The sequence below is a fragment of the Zerene cesonia genome, chromosome 8, assembly GCF_012273895.1.
Source record: "Zerene cesonia ecotype Mississippi chromosome 8, Zerene_cesonia_1.1, whole genome shotgun sequence".
Lineage (NCBI taxonomy): Eukaryota > Metazoa > Arthropoda > Insecta > Lepidoptera > Pieridae > Zerene > Zerene cesonia.
Window position 1 is genome coordinate 6,593,838 of NC_052109.1, and position 16,720 is coordinate 6,610,557.

At 33.6% G+C, this 16,720-nt stretch overlaps 2 protein-coding genes across 2 annotated transcripts in view; both read right to left on the reverse strand.

Annotated features, from left to right (window-relative positions):
* Positions 1-5,040, reverse strand: part of LOC119828738 (serine/threonine-protein phosphatase 5-like) — a 15,670-nt gene extending 10,630 nt beyond the window's left edge. The window contains exons 1-4 of the mRNA XM_038350981.1: positions 4,766-5,040; positions 4,416-4,657; positions 2,442-2,589; positions 1,660-1,781 (exon numbers count right to left, since the gene is read on the reverse strand). Coding sequence (XP_038206909.1) covers positions 1,660-1,781; positions 2,442-2,589; positions 4,416-4,657; positions 4,766-4,859 — 606 coding nt within the window. The 5' untranslated portion in view covers positions 4,860-5,040. The remainder of the gene's footprint in view (positions 1-1,659; positions 1,782-2,441; positions 2,590-4,415; positions 4,658-4,765) is intronic.
* A 1,803-nt stretch (positions 5,041-6,843) lies between these two features.
* Positions 6,844-16,720, reverse strand: part of LOC119828739 — a 49,740-nt gene continuing 39,863 nt past the window's right edge. Inside the window, exons 31-48 of the mRNA XM_038350982.1 lie at positions 16,227-16,434; positions 15,425-15,520; positions 14,786-15,012; positions 13,989-14,202; positions 13,713-13,808; positions 12,660-12,886; positions 12,176-12,389; positions 11,895-11,990; positions 11,405-11,640; positions 10,842-11,055; positions 10,302-10,400; positions 9,907-10,133; positions 9,346-9,553; positions 8,861-8,941; positions 8,390-8,616; positions 7,949-8,171; positions 7,426-7,527; positions 6,844-7,120 (exon numbers count right to left, since the gene is read on the reverse strand). Of these exons, the coding sequence (XP_038206910.1) occupies positions 6,909-7,120; positions 7,426-7,527; positions 7,949-8,171; positions 8,390-8,616; positions 8,861-8,941; positions 9,346-9,553; positions 9,907-10,133; positions 10,302-10,400; positions 10,842-11,055; positions 11,405-11,640; positions 11,895-11,990; positions 12,176-12,389; positions 12,660-12,886; positions 13,713-13,808; positions 13,989-14,202; positions 14,786-15,012; positions 15,425-15,520; positions 16,227-16,434 (3,207 nt within the window). The 3' untranslated portion in view covers positions 6,844-6,908. The remainder of the gene's footprint in view (positions 7,121-7,425; positions 7,528-7,948; positions 8,172-8,389; positions 8,617-8,860; positions 8,942-9,345; positions 9,554-9,906; positions 10,134-10,301; positions 10,401-10,841; positions 11,056-11,404; positions 11,641-11,894; positions 11,991-12,175; positions 12,390-12,659; positions 12,887-13,712; positions 13,809-13,988; positions 14,203-14,785; positions 15,013-15,424; positions 15,521-16,226; positions 16,435-16,720) is intronic.

The window sequence follows — 16,720 nt, forward strand, 5'->3', positions numbered from 1 at the left end:
GCTATATGTTGACGCGGAGACACTTTTAAGGCGGTATTTTGTATGAGACCGGGTGTCTACAGTATATTTGGTCGAAGTTTATCATTCAACTCACATCCCACTCTTTTTCCGAGATCCATTATAAATCGCATCAAATTTTCATTTTTGTGTTCTGGTACGCACTGGATTTCACAGTTATTTTGACGAATGTATTGTTCCATTTGGTTACTGCGAGAAAGCAAGCCATTTAATGCGCTTTTGAGATTTTCATTCTCTTTTTCCAAGAATATTACCTTCGTTTTGGTAACTTCGTGTTCCTTCTTTATTTCTTCAAACTCGGAGTTAATAAAGGTTAAGGAATCGGAGAAAACCCTCAACTCTTCGCGGATAGGCTTAAGTTCCTTATTAAGAGACTTTAAAAAGTCTTCTTGTATTTTGGAGAGAAAATTATTTAGTGTGTCTTGGAATACTTCTTGCACCACATCCCGGATATCATCGCGTGTGATAGGTATCTGATTTTTATCCATAGGCGGAGAGTTGAGAGCTTGTCTTTTACTACCTCTTGTGGTGGAGATATTTCTTATCGGAGTATTGTCATTTTTTATTGTTTTAGGCTCAGAACGTACACATTCCGGACAATACCAGTTGGCCCGATCCTCTGGAGCAATACTTTTATTATTCAGTGATAAACAGGCACTATGATATTTCTTTTTGCATTTTGAACATAAAATAAAGTCATCAGATTGTTTGTCGTTCTTATTTTCAGGTAAACAGCATCCCCATGTAATCTTATCCATTTCAATATCAAGGATAAACAGTAACAATTACTGGTATTAATATTATTATATTGAATAAGTTTCGAACAAAATAATAGTTCAAAACCGTTAGTATTAAGCGCCCAGTTTAATGCCGCCTTCGAATAATACAGATTGCAAACCTCGCGGGAAGAACGGCGTAAGCGCCGTGCATATGGTGTCGCTTACGCGTTTTTATGAATCGTTCTTTAACAAATGCAGGTTTAATGATTTTGTCGAGATTTATTTTCGCTTTCGCCTTTAAATCACTTGTTTAATTGTTCAAATCATAAAAGTCACTGCACAATTGTTTCACAGATTATTCAATATATATTTTAGGCAAAAAACACTTTATATAAATTCACTTTTTTACTTGATTAGCAATAAAAATCGTAAGACAATTTACTATAGATGATCACTCTGCGGGTATCGTAACAAAAACTAAATTTAAAAAAATTCAAATTGAATAATACATATGAAAAATATTCAAAATTATTCCATATTGTTATTAGATTTCTGAATATGTAATTTGTTAATAATGAAAGGAGCCTTGAATGGAGAATGTCACTTCATATTAAATTTAGTGTTAGTGGAGGGGGGTGGGACAAGATCTGTGTTTTGCCAGACCTAGTACCTATCCCAGTTTAACCTATACTCAAGTGCAATAAGGAAGCTGGTTGATATAAACATGACCCAATTTTGTTCTTAGTTTTCATATATGCATACTCAATAGCAATTTCATAATACAAAATTTTAAAAATAATAACATTATAAATGAGGTAGGATTCAAAATCATTAAATACCATGAAATCTGTACCCATTACCATATTTCTTCATTTTACAATCAAATCCAACATTGCGAGAATGTTCCAAAACTATTGTTTACCTTATATGCATACTTCTTGTGTAGTTTCTTCTGATTTTTGTAGTATTCCATTAGTTCTGTGACAAATTTGACTGTGACCTGGCCGTCCTCAAGACTTGGCCCCTCATACTCATCTTCAATTGCTATAAATAATAAATAACACATTCATAGGATTTTTTTGTGTAATTTTTGGAAGAAAAGAAGAAATTCGATCACGAGGCGGGATTCGAACTCGCGTCTTTCGCCCTACCGTGGCAACCCCTCACTTCTCGGCCACGCAGAATTCTGTTATATATGCTTATGGGACAAAGATTTTGAATTCTATAAAAGTTAAAATTAATAGAATTACTATACATAATAATACAAACTACAGAGTCATAATCCTATCCTACTAATCCTACTTAACATTATAAATGCGAAAGTTTGTGAGGATGTGTGTATGTTTGTTACTTTTTCACGCAAAAACTAGTGAATCGATTGCAATGAAATTTGGTACGTAGATAGCTGGTCAACTGGAATAACACATTGACAACTTCTTATCCTGATATTCCTAGGGGATACAGGCTTGCGCGGGTGAAACCGCGGGGCGCAGCTAGTAATATATAGTAATATAAAGCTGAACTTGCTTGTTAATTTTTTCATTTGAACATGCTAATTTCAAGAACTTCTGGACTTATTTTAAAAATTTCTTTTTCAAGGAATGAATCTTTGTAACTTCAGAAAATTTTTCAATCTATCTTCAATACCCTTATCTTTTATTTAGTAGTGAGTTGTTCAATTAAATAACAAAAATTCTAACTCACTCATAGCATCCAAGTTGATAGCATCTGCTATATTTACTTCCTTCTTGTCAACAGCGATTGCTTTCTCAAACGCAATTTTCTTAGCTATTTTATTACATTCATTGTACTTTAACTTGGCATCTTGATCATTTGGCCGTACTTTGGTTACCTGTAAGATGAATATACAAAACTTTTAATTTTAATAAAACACTTTTTTTTAAACAATAAAAAAAAGGTATCTCATTCTGTGCATGCATTACGAACATAACATAGTAAAACCATATTGAAAGAGAAATTTGATTTTTATGGAAGGCCATATGAAATGGGCTTAGGTTTCTTTGGGATATTGTATACCAGAACTTAGTTAGAATAACATTTAAGAATTTCCAAATAATGTTAAAAATTATCTTTTCTTATTATATTTAGCTGAAGAGATTGTTTCAAGGCACTTATCCCAGGATATAGTACTATACTATAGTATCAATTTTTAAACAATCTTTCACCTTTGATATATACACCTGGTGATAACTGAGTGCTATAATCTATATATCCACCATAGGCAAACCAGGTAGTGCCAACACTTTATTATAAGGATGTATAAAGTTCAGTAGGTCAACTAGTCTAGCAAAAAAGAGGTGCTACTTTATATTAGGAATGCAATACTTTTTAGCCAAGTAATAGTTAGTCATTGTAATAAGAATATTTTGTTAATAATTCCTCAATAATGTAAATTACAACTTGATATGATAGTTATTTAAAATTTTTGACTTGCCTTTAAGGGGATTTAGCTCACCTATGTTTTAATTCTCATGGTTTTAGTAAAGTATTTACCATTTAATTAAATCACTGATTACAAATTTGTGACCTTTAATATTATAATATAATTGTTATGTCTAGAGCAAAATGTAAATAGATAAGATAGTGGATAAGTAAATACTATGTTAAGGTTCAGTTCTCAAAGTGTCTGCTTTGTCATGAGTTTGTTAGAATCTAATAATTCTTTTACTACGATGCATAAAAAAATACTAGCTACATAATTACACTAATATAATAAATGTTAAAGTTTGTTTGGATGTTTGTCCGTCAATCACGGTGCAACTACTGAATGGATTTTGATGAAATTTTGTATATATACATACAAGGTATGAGCTGACTTAGGCGATACAATACTTTTATCCCGATTAAATGCTCCCTTGGGATAGAACAGGAATCTCGATATCCGGGCAGAGTCTAATTTATTATATTAATACTATCTGCACTGCATTCTGCGATGGTTTCACTCAGTGACGAACTCACGGACAATAGGAAGTATTTATATAGCCCATGTCTTATTCTGATGTTATAAGCTATATTACTGTAAAGTTTCATTAAAACCATTCAGTACTTTTTATGTTTAGAGTAACAATGATTCATTCATCCATACTTACAATATCTCACTTTTATAATATTAGTATGATTATTCTAACACTTTTCTATGTCTATATTATCTATATATTATGTGTATGATGTTCACTATAGTGATATGCATATTAATTTATTTATTTAAAGACCTAACATTAAACTTTAACTGCACTGAGAACCAGGTTTATTTTATAGTATATAAAAACACAACATGTTATTCTTAATGATAAAGATTTTTGTTTTATACACTACTCTAACAGCTATTCAGAATTTATTTTCCTTGATAATCAATCTTTGTCATTAATACCCAACTATACAAACTAAATTTATATATTCTAAGATCCAATAGTTATTGGCAACATTGATTAATGGAAATTCATAATTTTATTTAAAGTTAAAATTGTACGAATTGCTACCATAATTTTAACTTTCCAAGTTTTTCTCAGTTTACCAAATTAGTATCACCCGCTATCACGTGCATGACCTCGCAGTAGTAAAATAGTATTTAACATAGTTTCCCACAACAGAGATAAGCAGATAATCCGTCTATATATTGTGTAACTACTAAATCATTAAATACTTTCAGTTCCTTACATAATGGAAATCCTTTAGCGCATTTTTGTATTTTCCTAATGACATGTAAGCAGCAGCTCTTCTGTAGTATGCCTTGGTGTATGTATGATCAAGGGAAATTGCCTGTGATGCATCTGTTAAAGCATACCCAAAATTCTCTAGTCTTAGGTTACATATGCTTCTATTTGCGTAGTAAACTGCACTCTTGGGATTCTTCTCAATGGCTTTAGTATACAATTCAATAGCACTAATGTAATTTTGCTCTGAAAGAGGTTATAAAGTTTAATTAAATCAAGCCCAATAAAAACCTTTGTCATTGTATGTAAACAATATTTTTTTATTCACTGTATAAACTGTTCCTTTATACTTACTTTTAAAATATTCATTAGCTTCATTTTTAAATTTTTCTGCAGCTTCAAGATCCTCCTGCGACACGGGCCCGGTTAGCTCCTCGTTTTCGGCCATCGCTTATTTTATAATTAATAGTAAAATTACGTGAAAAACCTATTTATTGTGACTCGAAGTCTTAATCATAAGAATTATAGAGTTTTTCTTATTTTCATTTACATATTATCCGCATTACGTGAAAAATTAATTTGATAGATCACTGAATCAAATTTGATGAGACATCAGACATGAACGATAAAATGAATGAACGATTCTATGAATGACTGATTGATACCGTATGGTGCGATATTAGACCAGAATACAAGCTGTTTTGGTCCAAAATTTTGTGTAAATTAAAAAAAAAAAAAAAAATACATTATCATTATTGTTCATTCTAAAAAGTCGAATACCTTTATTTCCTTTAATAGACATATTCTCCATAATAATATATTTGTAAGAATGTCGTGTTACTTACACTGCTTATAAATTAAGAACGGCTTATTTTTATATTTCAAAAAATTGACTCCCCTTGGATAAAGAAGTAACAGCTAAAAAATATAAAAAAATATATTTTAAACAAGACCCAACAACAACCCGTGCGGAGCCGAGGCGGTCAGCTAGTAATTTAATAAATACCTATTCTGTTTGATGCTAGATGGCACTTTAATAAATATACGCTGGATATTAGACTTGATAGAGACGTTACTAGGTATGAAAGAAATATAAAGTTTTTTGTTTGTTGCGATCAACTATCCAAAAATACAGTTGCGTTTTGGTAAAGTTATTAAAACGAATTTAAAACTGATTTACCCTTAGAACCGAGATACTGGGATATTCACAGGATCTATAGATCTTAAACCGAGTAAAACATTATAGGTAAAAGCTTTATTTTTATACCGAGTAAAGCCTGTGAAAGTCGGGTCAAGTGTTTATAATTTGTAAATATTAAATGGATCATTCTAACTCCGAGACTCATATATCTACTTACTCCTGATGAACAACAAATTCAGGACACTCTGTATTCCAGAAAAAACTGGTTTCAAGATAGCAAGAAGAGATAAATTAAAAAAATTTAAATAATTTTTTGCACTACTTGAGATTTAGCAACAAAATAGCACCTAAATCCCCTGTAAAGATCAAAGGAAAAGAATATAATTTACTAAGTTACCTTGCTACCTTACCTTGCTTGCTACCTTGCTACCTTGCGATAGAATTATTTGCGATATCTGGTGATCGGCGCGAGCAACAAAATCGTGATTTTGGCAACTAATTAGCAACTAAATAGCTACAAAATCACGTACGATTTTCTTTGCAATTTTGCAATTTTGCTGGTTTTACCTTGCTAGCTTGATATCACGATAGTATTATTTGCGATATCTGGTGATCGACGCGAGCAACAAAATCGTGATTTTGGCAACTAATTAGCAACTAAATAGCTACAAAATCGTGTACGATTTTCTTTGCAATTTTGCCGGTTTCACCTTGCTAGCTTGATATCACGATAGCATGATTTGCGATATCTGGTGATCGGCGCGAGCAACAAAATCGTGGTTTTGGTAACTAATTAGCAACTAATTAGCTACAAATTCATATATAGTTTTTATGCAATTTTGCTGGTTTCACCTTGCTAGCATGATAGAGCTGTCAAAACTAACGATGCTTTCAGTTTAAGGCAGTTTTGACAGATTTTTAGATGCTCTAAGTCAAAGGTGTTGACTGAGAAGGCAGAGGAACACTAAACGAAAACTTAATACCAGCAAAAGTTTCATTCATATTTAAATGGTTTCCTAGATATCCACGGCACCCGGGAAAGGAGCCGTGGGTCATGTCGAATTCCTACCGACTAAAAAAACCCCACTGTGTTCCGTCCAGTCTTTAGGAGCTGGTTTTTAACTGAAAACCTATAAATTTTAAATATTGATTGATTTCATTACCATTGAAAAAAAAATTAATTTGAATTGAATGATTGAGAAAAAACTTATCTACATATAAGCTGAAGTAAGTAAATAATAAAACAAAGAGTATTTTTTAGTTTTTTATTACGAATAATAAATATAAAATATGCTCACTCAACGTCCTCGACGCAATAATAACAAATTACACTATGTAATATTATATTAATACCATTTATGACAAATACATTAGAGCTATGCTAACAAATAATACAATAATACTGCTTTTCACTAATCTCGCGGAGCTTGGCTCAGGGCATTCGTCACTTTGTTCCACGGTGATGAAGTATTTACTGTTGAATTCTTCACGATTTCGCATGTATGTTTCAATGGCAGCCTCTCCGCCAGGTGTCATTGAACGAGTTCGACTGAGTTTCCACGCGGAGACTGCAAAAAAAAAAAAAATTTGCGCTTCATTCGAAATTTAAAAATGTGTATTTGAATAATAGAATTGTTAAACGTGTAAAAAAACAAAAAATTTATAAATCCAGTTCATTGATAGAACAAGACCCTGATTGGTCTTGTTTTAAGATATTGTAAACTGTTTAAAAAAGTTTTATTAATACAAACGAAAACAAAGAAAATTTTCGATACATTTTACTGTTGAAATGAAATAAATGAAATGAATTTATAAGTTACTTTTGTTTGAAATAATTATATAAAACAGATATAAAAACATTTGCTTAGATTACCTGCACGACGGAAAGGATCGACATTGACGCAGCTGTATGCGAGCGAATAAGTAAGATAATCTGTTGTTAGCACGTACAATTCCATTGTGGTATATTGGGGCTCTGTAAAAATATAAATTATGTAGCAATTATAATTGTCTCAGTAAACGTTGAGTTGTTCTATCAGGAGAGTTTAGTATCTATGTAAGGTGTGTGTGGAACAGCGAGGCATTGTAAGTTTTATGAATATATTATATAGATTATTTTATTAATGAATTCGATTCAAACAAGAAAATAATTTAATACTAGCTAACTAAATCCCGTTTAGTATGATATTAATTTAATATTAAACTGGCATTAGTTAAACTATTTGTATGATGGATTTTATTTTATGTAATTTTGACCCCCAAAGCAGAACAAAAGCTGCAAAATTCGGAAAATTTTTATGAAAAAACGTCTCGTATTATGCGTATAATATAATACAGCTTTCACGGTCTTTCCATCTATTTATTAAATCAATATTTTTTGAATTTACAAAACATACCGCTCATTCCACGGATAGGAAGAGTCACGATCAGTCTCGCGCTCCCATCGAGGGAGCTGATAACAGCAGTTCCTTCAATGGTGTCCAATTCTCCGTCCACCACTTCCCAATTGACGAGAGTCACCACGCCAGTTTGTGTGTCCAAAGAGTACCTCGCCCCAGTACAGTTGCCTCTCTCCCATGGTTGAGGATACCTTTGCGTTTGGTACCAAGTACCCGTGTACTGTTAGACAAAATGATATGTTTAAAAATGTTGTATAGATATTTAGAGATTTTGTAAGTTTCAAATTCCCCCCTCTAACAATTAAAAAGACATTTTGCAATTACTCCTAATCATTAAGTCATTTCAAGATAAGTATAAATACTTAACTTGAAATGGATACTTGCTTTATTCCTATTGTAATTTGCTTCTAAAATTACACATAAAGTTAAAAAAGGTACCTGTGCAGCATCAAATCTCATTTCAACTGGAATATTCTGATCACATTGTCCAGGTAAGATGACCTGGTTCCCAGTGGGTTCAGGATAGTGGAAGCAGGCTCCATCGCTCTGGTCGACTGGTAGGTAAAATTGCGGTTCGAGGACACGTCTCTCGGCTATAACTTCTGACATTATGTTCTGCGCATTCTGCGACAGAGCACGCGCTTTGCTGTGTTTTGCACTCCATACTGTGAAGGGGAAAAAAATCGTCTTGATAAATTGTAAAAAATAAATATAATAAATAATAAAATTTGTCAAATTAATAAATAATTGGTAAAATATTTATTGACGCTACCGTAAATTGTAATAGAATAAGAATTTAGCAAAACTAGGTACAGGAATATTTTCATTAATAAATATGGACTGGAGTAATCCTATATGAAGTACATTTTTTTATCCATCCATTTACATTTACTCGCAAATATTACTTACCTCGTTTATAATCAGCATTTATATTTTCGCAAGAGTATAGAAGAGAGTATGTTTCGTAATCGGTCGCAAGAACCCAGATATCTGAAAAGGAATTAGTTTTATTAAACAATGAATATAACGATTAATTAGAGCTAGTTTTGCCTGGATCTCATGAAAGTTGATAGATAAACAACCAATCTCTTAATCTTTCTGAGGCGTTTTGTAGATTTTGGCTTGGCTCATGATGTGTGACCTTATACTAAAATCTAGACCTTAATAAAATAAATTAAGAATTATTATTAAGTTTAAATAATAAGTATTAATGTGTGTATATTACGATGAATACCTAAGGAAATAGAAAATTATTTCGGTTGTATAAAGCTACGTTATTCCTGAATTACTCAATTATAAATCAATTAATGTAGGATAAGGAATATTACCACAGTTTATTGAAATAATTGGGATTATTTATATTTTATATAGTTTATTGATATAATTGTTTTTACCAACAACTCGTCCATCGCTATATGTTTTTCTTAATCTTCCATTGCTGCTGGCAGTGAGGGTGCTCACAACCACGGTCGCGTTGTTGTTTTTAACACCAGTCTCTATTAACTGATATGTTGAGCCAGATGCTCGGATTTCAGAGCTTACGCAGGAGCCAGGGTTGGAGTCTGTCGGGTACGCTTCGATCTCATGCCACCAGCCCAAGTACTGTAAATTTTAAATATATCGGTAGTAGTTCGGTGGGTAGTTGGGTTACCTTAAAAGTGTGATGTGCGCCATAATTTCTTGTTTCGCCAAAGTTTCTTGTGTTAAGCGAGTTGGAAAAAAAATTGTGTCGGCGACGACGGCTCATCATTTCGAGACCACACAACTAACTCTCTAGATTCAGAAATATTTAAATAGTTATATTATGCACAATCAAACTGTAAAATGATACGTGAAATAAATCATCTGTTTTCGTTACCAGTTAAGGTTGATGAAGATGTCTTTTAACATTAGAATTTATCCTTTTAAAACAGCCGATATATCGGGCCATTAGGAGTAAGTGTAAGAAATCTTACCTTCTGTATATCGAATCCTTGAACACCTTCTACAGGGTCGCACTGACTTCTGAAAACTGGGGCTTGGTCTCTGTCCACTTGTGGTATGTAGAAGCAAGCTTCATCAGACTGGCTACTTGGAATATAATACGACTCCAGCAGTCCCTGGGTGTTGTTGATGATTGTGCTCATTGCCGCTTCAAACTGGGGAGCGAGCGTTTTGTCTCTGCTCAGTTTCCAACTGGTTACTGGAAGTTGATTCGACATTGAAAGGAGTTGGTACCAATATAATAAGTACATGTTTCTGCATATGTTAAGCCAAAAATATATGTGACCAGACTAATATCCACCAGGAGTTTGTGAAAAGCGCTTTATTTATATAAGGTTTATACTAAATCTGCTTATAAACAACAAACCTTGTCTATTCTTTCCATCATCTATGTTTCTACAGCTGTATACCAAAGCGTAATTGTCGTAGTCAGTATCCAGAATGTAATAATTCGAAACCGTAGAAACTGAAAAAGAATGGTAAACCATAAATCACAATATTGTCGGCGATAGAATCGTTGAAATCGTTTTGTACATAAAATTGCAAGTGGGTAAAAAGATTCAAAAGAATTTAAAGTGAACGAGTTAATTTGAAGACTGTCAGGATCGTGTATCCAGCACCACAAAGGAAACATCTAATTTGTCCCCCCAGAGTCAATTTCCAGGCTAAAATACTGCATTTACAAAGTAGATTTAAATTGGACTAAGGTCTAGGACTGAGGTTATCAATCAGGTTTCATTTACTTATAAATAGGTACTTGTTTTGACGAAATCCGTCTTAAAATGGACGTTCATGTCCCGGTTTATTTCATAATTTCAGGCTTGTAGCATGAAAATACCGTATATTTACAAATTCACTGTTTACAAAATTTATTTACATATCGACCAAAACCTGTTAGTTAACTTACATCCAGGGAAATTGAAGGTGACCTCGAGGACGCCGCTTCCGTCAGTGGATGCCACTACGGCAGTAGCGTAAGCGACATCTAGCGTGCGATTGGTTACTTGGGTATTCATAACGGAGACGACAACGCCATCTGTCGTGCTGTAGTAGGCGCGAGCGCAATCGCCATCTTGAAATGGTTGAGGGTAACTCGCTAATTGGTACCACTTGCCTAAATACTGAAATTATATGATTGCATTTTACTTCCTATTAAGTTGATTTAGTTTAATAATCTGTCAATATTTTGAAGCTGCATTTTGCAGAAGAATATAATAGGAGTTAATGACATTATACGACCCAATAAGGTAATATTTAAAAAGGCATGTTTACTTTAGACTAACCTAGACACACATAAAAAATAAAATAAAAAACGAGTACGAAATCTATTCGATTATTAAGATTACACTATTTTCGTTATGAGAAAAAACAAATGTCGTCGAATGCGACAAAACTTAAGTAATAGATACATATATTATGTATAGGTAGAGATTTATGAAGTAATCGTTGGTTTTAAATAATCGTTCTTACCCCACCAGCATTAAAGTTTGCAATGCCTCGAATAGTATTATCGCAAGGTCCAGGCAACACAATTTGTCCTGGTGTTCCTTCAAATTCAGGATAATAGAAACATCCCAGTATTGATTGATCAGTTTTTTCATAATAACCCTCGAATAAGTCTTTCGTTTCTGACACTATCTTATCTATATTAGCGGCAGCAGGTTCAGATAGCCCAGCCTGGTCTCTACTGAGTATCCAACTGTAAACTGAAGGAAAATATGGTTAAAATAATCTATTTTTTATGCACGTAATTCGGCTGAACAATGTCGTGAATAGAGTTTAGTCTATGTAGTGAGTTGTAGTCTAAACTGTAGTTACTGGGTCTGGATAGCTTAGCAGTATAAATAGTGAAGTCCCGTGTCCCCTAGTGGAGTAGGTTCAGCCATTAAACGATCAATCATCATACGTACTTATGTAATAAAATGTAATGTATAAAAATGTAAGTAAAACATATACATACTCTGTTTGGTGTTATTTCCAAGGTTTCTACAACCATAGAGCAAGGCATAGTCATCGTAGTCAACATCTATGACGTACATAGTGGTCTCGTAGGAAACTGAAAGAGTTATTGGAAGAATATAGAAAAATTCAAATATTACTCACTTGATATGTATATAATAATCATAATTTTATTCATTTAGTAGAACAACAAAAAAAAAAAAACGTTAGTAATATAACGCTTACAAACTATGATAGAAACATTATATTAAAATTAAACGCAAATATATAATAGAACCTGACCGTTATCACCAGATAGTTTAACTTCCAATATTCCTCTGCCATCAGCAGCTACGGTAGCAGTTCCAGGAGCCACGGTAAGTTTTTCATATGTGACGAAAGTCTTTGTTAAAGTAAAGGCATTTTGGTTGGCAAGAACCTCGTATTTGTTGGTAACGCATTCCCCTGATGGGAGTTCAGATGGGAATTTAGAAACCTCGTGCCAAGTACCGGCGAACTGTTGAAAGATATGAAATTCAATAATTATATTTTTTACGCAATTGAGCTGCTGGGTGAGATGGAGGTGAATCGTCTTTTCTGTTTTTGTCTGGTCTGTCTCTTCTGCTTCGTGGTCTTTGTCATATATGAAAGTCTATTAAGTAATTTAATATACTTACTACCAATTCTTATTTACATTTCAATGTATGGTAACAGTGAATATTGTAAGCTTCACCATTCTTAAATTCGAAGTTGCATGAACTATATAATTGAATAAACATAAACTTACTGCAGTAAGATTGAAGTTTTGGACTGCAATTGTGCTCGATTCACACTCTCCGTCCAAAATAACTGGACCGCCAAAATTATTTGGGTAGTAGAAACAGTCTTCATCTGTATGGCCTCTTATATTGTAATACTTTTGATGCAGAACTGGCACCGAGTTGATGACCTGGTTAATTTCTGTATTGGACGCATCTGTTAGAGTCCTTGTCCGACTGAGTTTCCAACTATGCACTGAAAAACATTTTTATATTAAAAACTTATTTATAAACACTCATCTATACTATACCTATAATATAAGACGTCTTTAGGTGGATAGATATATCGATGTTTGTTACTTAATCACGCTAAAGCTGATGAATTAATTTTAATTATTATAGTAGCTTTTTTCTTTTTGGCGACGTCGGTTTCCGGGTGTAGCGGTAGCGTTTTAATATTTACTATGATAGTCATAAAGACACATAGACATAGTAAGGTCTACGGTCTCTTCATGAGTCAAAATTACTTCGCTTCAAAACATTCTGATACATACTGGTTACCCTTTCCCAAAGCTCTGTTACGCGTCATATAATAAATCTTATATTATACTAACTGACCCGGCAAGCGCTATACTGCCGTACTCTTATCATTTAGGGGTATGAAAAACAGATGTTGGCCGATTCTGAATATGCACACAAAATTAGATAAGAATCGGTCCAGCCGTTTCGCAGGAGTTCGGTAACTAAAATTGCAACACGGGAATTGTATATATAAGATACTAGCTGCGCCCCGCGGTTTCACCCGCGTAAGTCCGCATCCCGTAGGAATATCGGGATAAAAAATAGATGTTGGCCGATTCTCAGACCTACCCAATATGCTTACCAAATTTCAGAGGAATCGGTCAAGCCGTTTCGGAGGAGTATGGCAACGAAAACTGTGACACGAGAATTTTATATATATAGATTATGAAGGCAACAGTAAAAGGAATGTTGTGATAATTGTAGTAATAGATGGTTTTAGTTAATATGATGTATATATTTGACCATAAAATGTGATAGGAAGAGATGCTCCATACACTTACCACTTCTATGCTCTTCATCAATATTGACGCATGAATAGACCAAAGCGTAATTTATGTAATCGGTAGATAGTATCCAATAGGGTGACTCTGTCGAGACTGAAAAATAGATTTTCTTAGTCCATTCTCAAGTTTCAATACATAATAATATTATATACGTTACCGTCAGAGTTTAAAGATTGATTAATGTTCTTACAAAAATGAGAATATAAATCATATGAATATGCAAAATCACTTGGTTATGTTAGTGTTGATTGTTAAATTGATTTATACACTTACAATTAGTTCCCGGAATAGGGAAGGACACAGTTAACCTAGAAGACCCATCAGGGTAGGGCACAGCCACACCCGTAATCGATGACAGAACTTGGTTAACAACTTCTGTATTGTAGACATCAACAACATTTCCATTTAGCGTATATGTTGCTGTTGGACATGTGCCAAACTGGAATCCAGTCGGATAACTCTCGATGTCATACCAAGTATCCAAATACTGGAAAAAAAATACATATTCAGGGAATTTGGAGTCAAATTTCTTGTGAAGTCAAGCGTAAAACATTAACAGTTTTTTAGTTTCTCTACATTACTTTCATGATCACTGCCACGATCATACCATTTACAAGGTAGCAAGAAAGACAATATGGCAAGTAAGTCGGTAAGTACACTATTAAAGTTAAACAATAGTTAAAAGATATCCAATCTGCCAACCTCTGTCAACCCGCAATAGATTAACACGTTGGATTATGGTCGAAATCGTAACGGGATATAGGTGGAGTCGAAAATCATCTGATGATGATATTACAAATGTTAAAAACTAATAAGCTTAAAAAAGTTCACAATGACTAGGACGTTAGGCATCGCTCTAAATATATTTTGTGAGATATATAGCATCCTATAACGCAATATTAAAAACTGGTTTGTTTAAGTTTTCTGTAGCTTGGGATTATAGTTAGCAATGGTGTGTTCATACAAACTCCCAAAGCAACTAACATTATTTTTTGGAATTTTTTAGGAGACATTGTTATTATTATTCATTCACATGTCATTCCATATTTATAATTATTACTAAAACTTACATCAGCCGCATTAAAATTGCTGACAAGAGTTATATTTTCGTCACACTGTCCTCTGAATATAAGGGGTTTTCCATCAGCTTCCGGGTAGTAGAAACACGCAGAGTCGGAATGGTCTACGTTATTATAGTATCTGCTGTTGAGAACATTTATAGAATCGATGACAGCGTCCATGCGATTGTTATCTGCCGCTGTGAATTCACGTGATCTGCTAAGTTTCCAACTAAACACTGAAAGGAGAGGGATCAATTAACAAATGTCGAGTACTCACATTTCGTGACTATATATAGCAATCCTTTCCGCGTTGGTAGAACACGTTATTAAACCGACATAAAGGGTTGTCTTGAAAGCTACTACTATGAAATTCAAGTAAGATAAGGAACGTCAATGAACTTTATGGACCAAATTTTCTGTTAAATGTCATTTGAAAAATACAATTTACTCAGTAATCTTTTTTTTCAATAATGATTTTTTTTGACGTCACGAAGCCGCATAATCGGTCGTTAGTTGGATCACACAAGTAAACATTACACACACGTACACGTCAATATTTCCTGCATATTAGTTATTGAGGACTCTTTACTTTTTTTATTCATAAAGATTCTCCATATAAGTGTTATACCCAGCGTCAATTAAACATACCTCTCCTTCTGTTATTTTCTAAATTCCTGCAACTGTACACCAGGGAAAAGGAGTCGTAGTCCGTGTCTAAAATCCAGTAATTACCCGGTTCAGGAGCTAAAAATTAAAAATTAAATAATTATATTATTACCGTAATATTTAGATAAGTTAGTTACGTATAAAAAGAATGTAATTCAATTTTATGTTATAATTTTTGTCAGATATATGTAGATTTCGAAAAAGCAGTGGTGGCTCAGTGGTGAGAACCTCGGACTTCAAAATCGACAAGCCGAGGTTCGAGACCGGGCCGAGCGTGCAGGAAATAAATTGATTTTTCAATTTATCTGCACATGTGGATAACATCACCACTGCTTAAAACGGTGAAGGAAAACATCGTGAGGAAACCGGCATGTCCAAGAATCAAAAGTTCGACGACATGCGACATCTGCCAACCCGCACTTGGCCAGCGTGGTGGATTATGGCCTGAACCCTCATAGGAGGCGTGTGTCCCAGCAGTGGGAACAAATATGGGCTGATGATGATGATATGTAGATTACAATGATATTTTATATCTATGTTCCAGAAGGTGCCATACAATATTTTCTTTACTCATGGTTATTGTCACTACTGTTTAATATTTTTCTATCATCTTAATTACAACCAACACTTGAACCATGACATGTATGCTAATATGTAAAGCTAATCTCGGTAACTATTAGACCGTTCCCATGACATTTGGTACTGACGCGGGACTATCTATCTTGTCTTTGATTACGAAGTCAGTTAATTATAATATTGTAAAGTTTTTTTCACGTGTACTTACAATTGGGGAAGGTCACGAAAAGCTTTCCAGATCCACTTATACTAGCCGATACAGCTGTACCCTCGATGCTATCAAGAGTTTCATTAACAACTTGTGTGTTTACTACCAATACTGTCCCATTTGGTAGGACAGTATATGTCGCGTCAAGGCAAGTGCCGCTTTGAAAATCAGCTTGATAGGATTCTAGCAGACGCCAACGACCAGCATACTAAAATGTTGACAATGAAATCAAAGGTAAGATAATCAGAAATATTGTTTCAAATTTACAAGTTCGCAAGTACATTAGAATATAAGAAGATTATGTAAAGAGCGGATCAATAATAAACACAACAGAAACAGGAATTCGCCATTTCAGGTAAGCATTGATAGTGAAATAAATAAGGGAAATTAGTGTCATCCACGCTAAATATGAAAGAAACATAGATTTATAAGCTCATCACATTGTTAAAACAATGTTTAGAGCTATTTACACATAACACACAATGTTCTATATA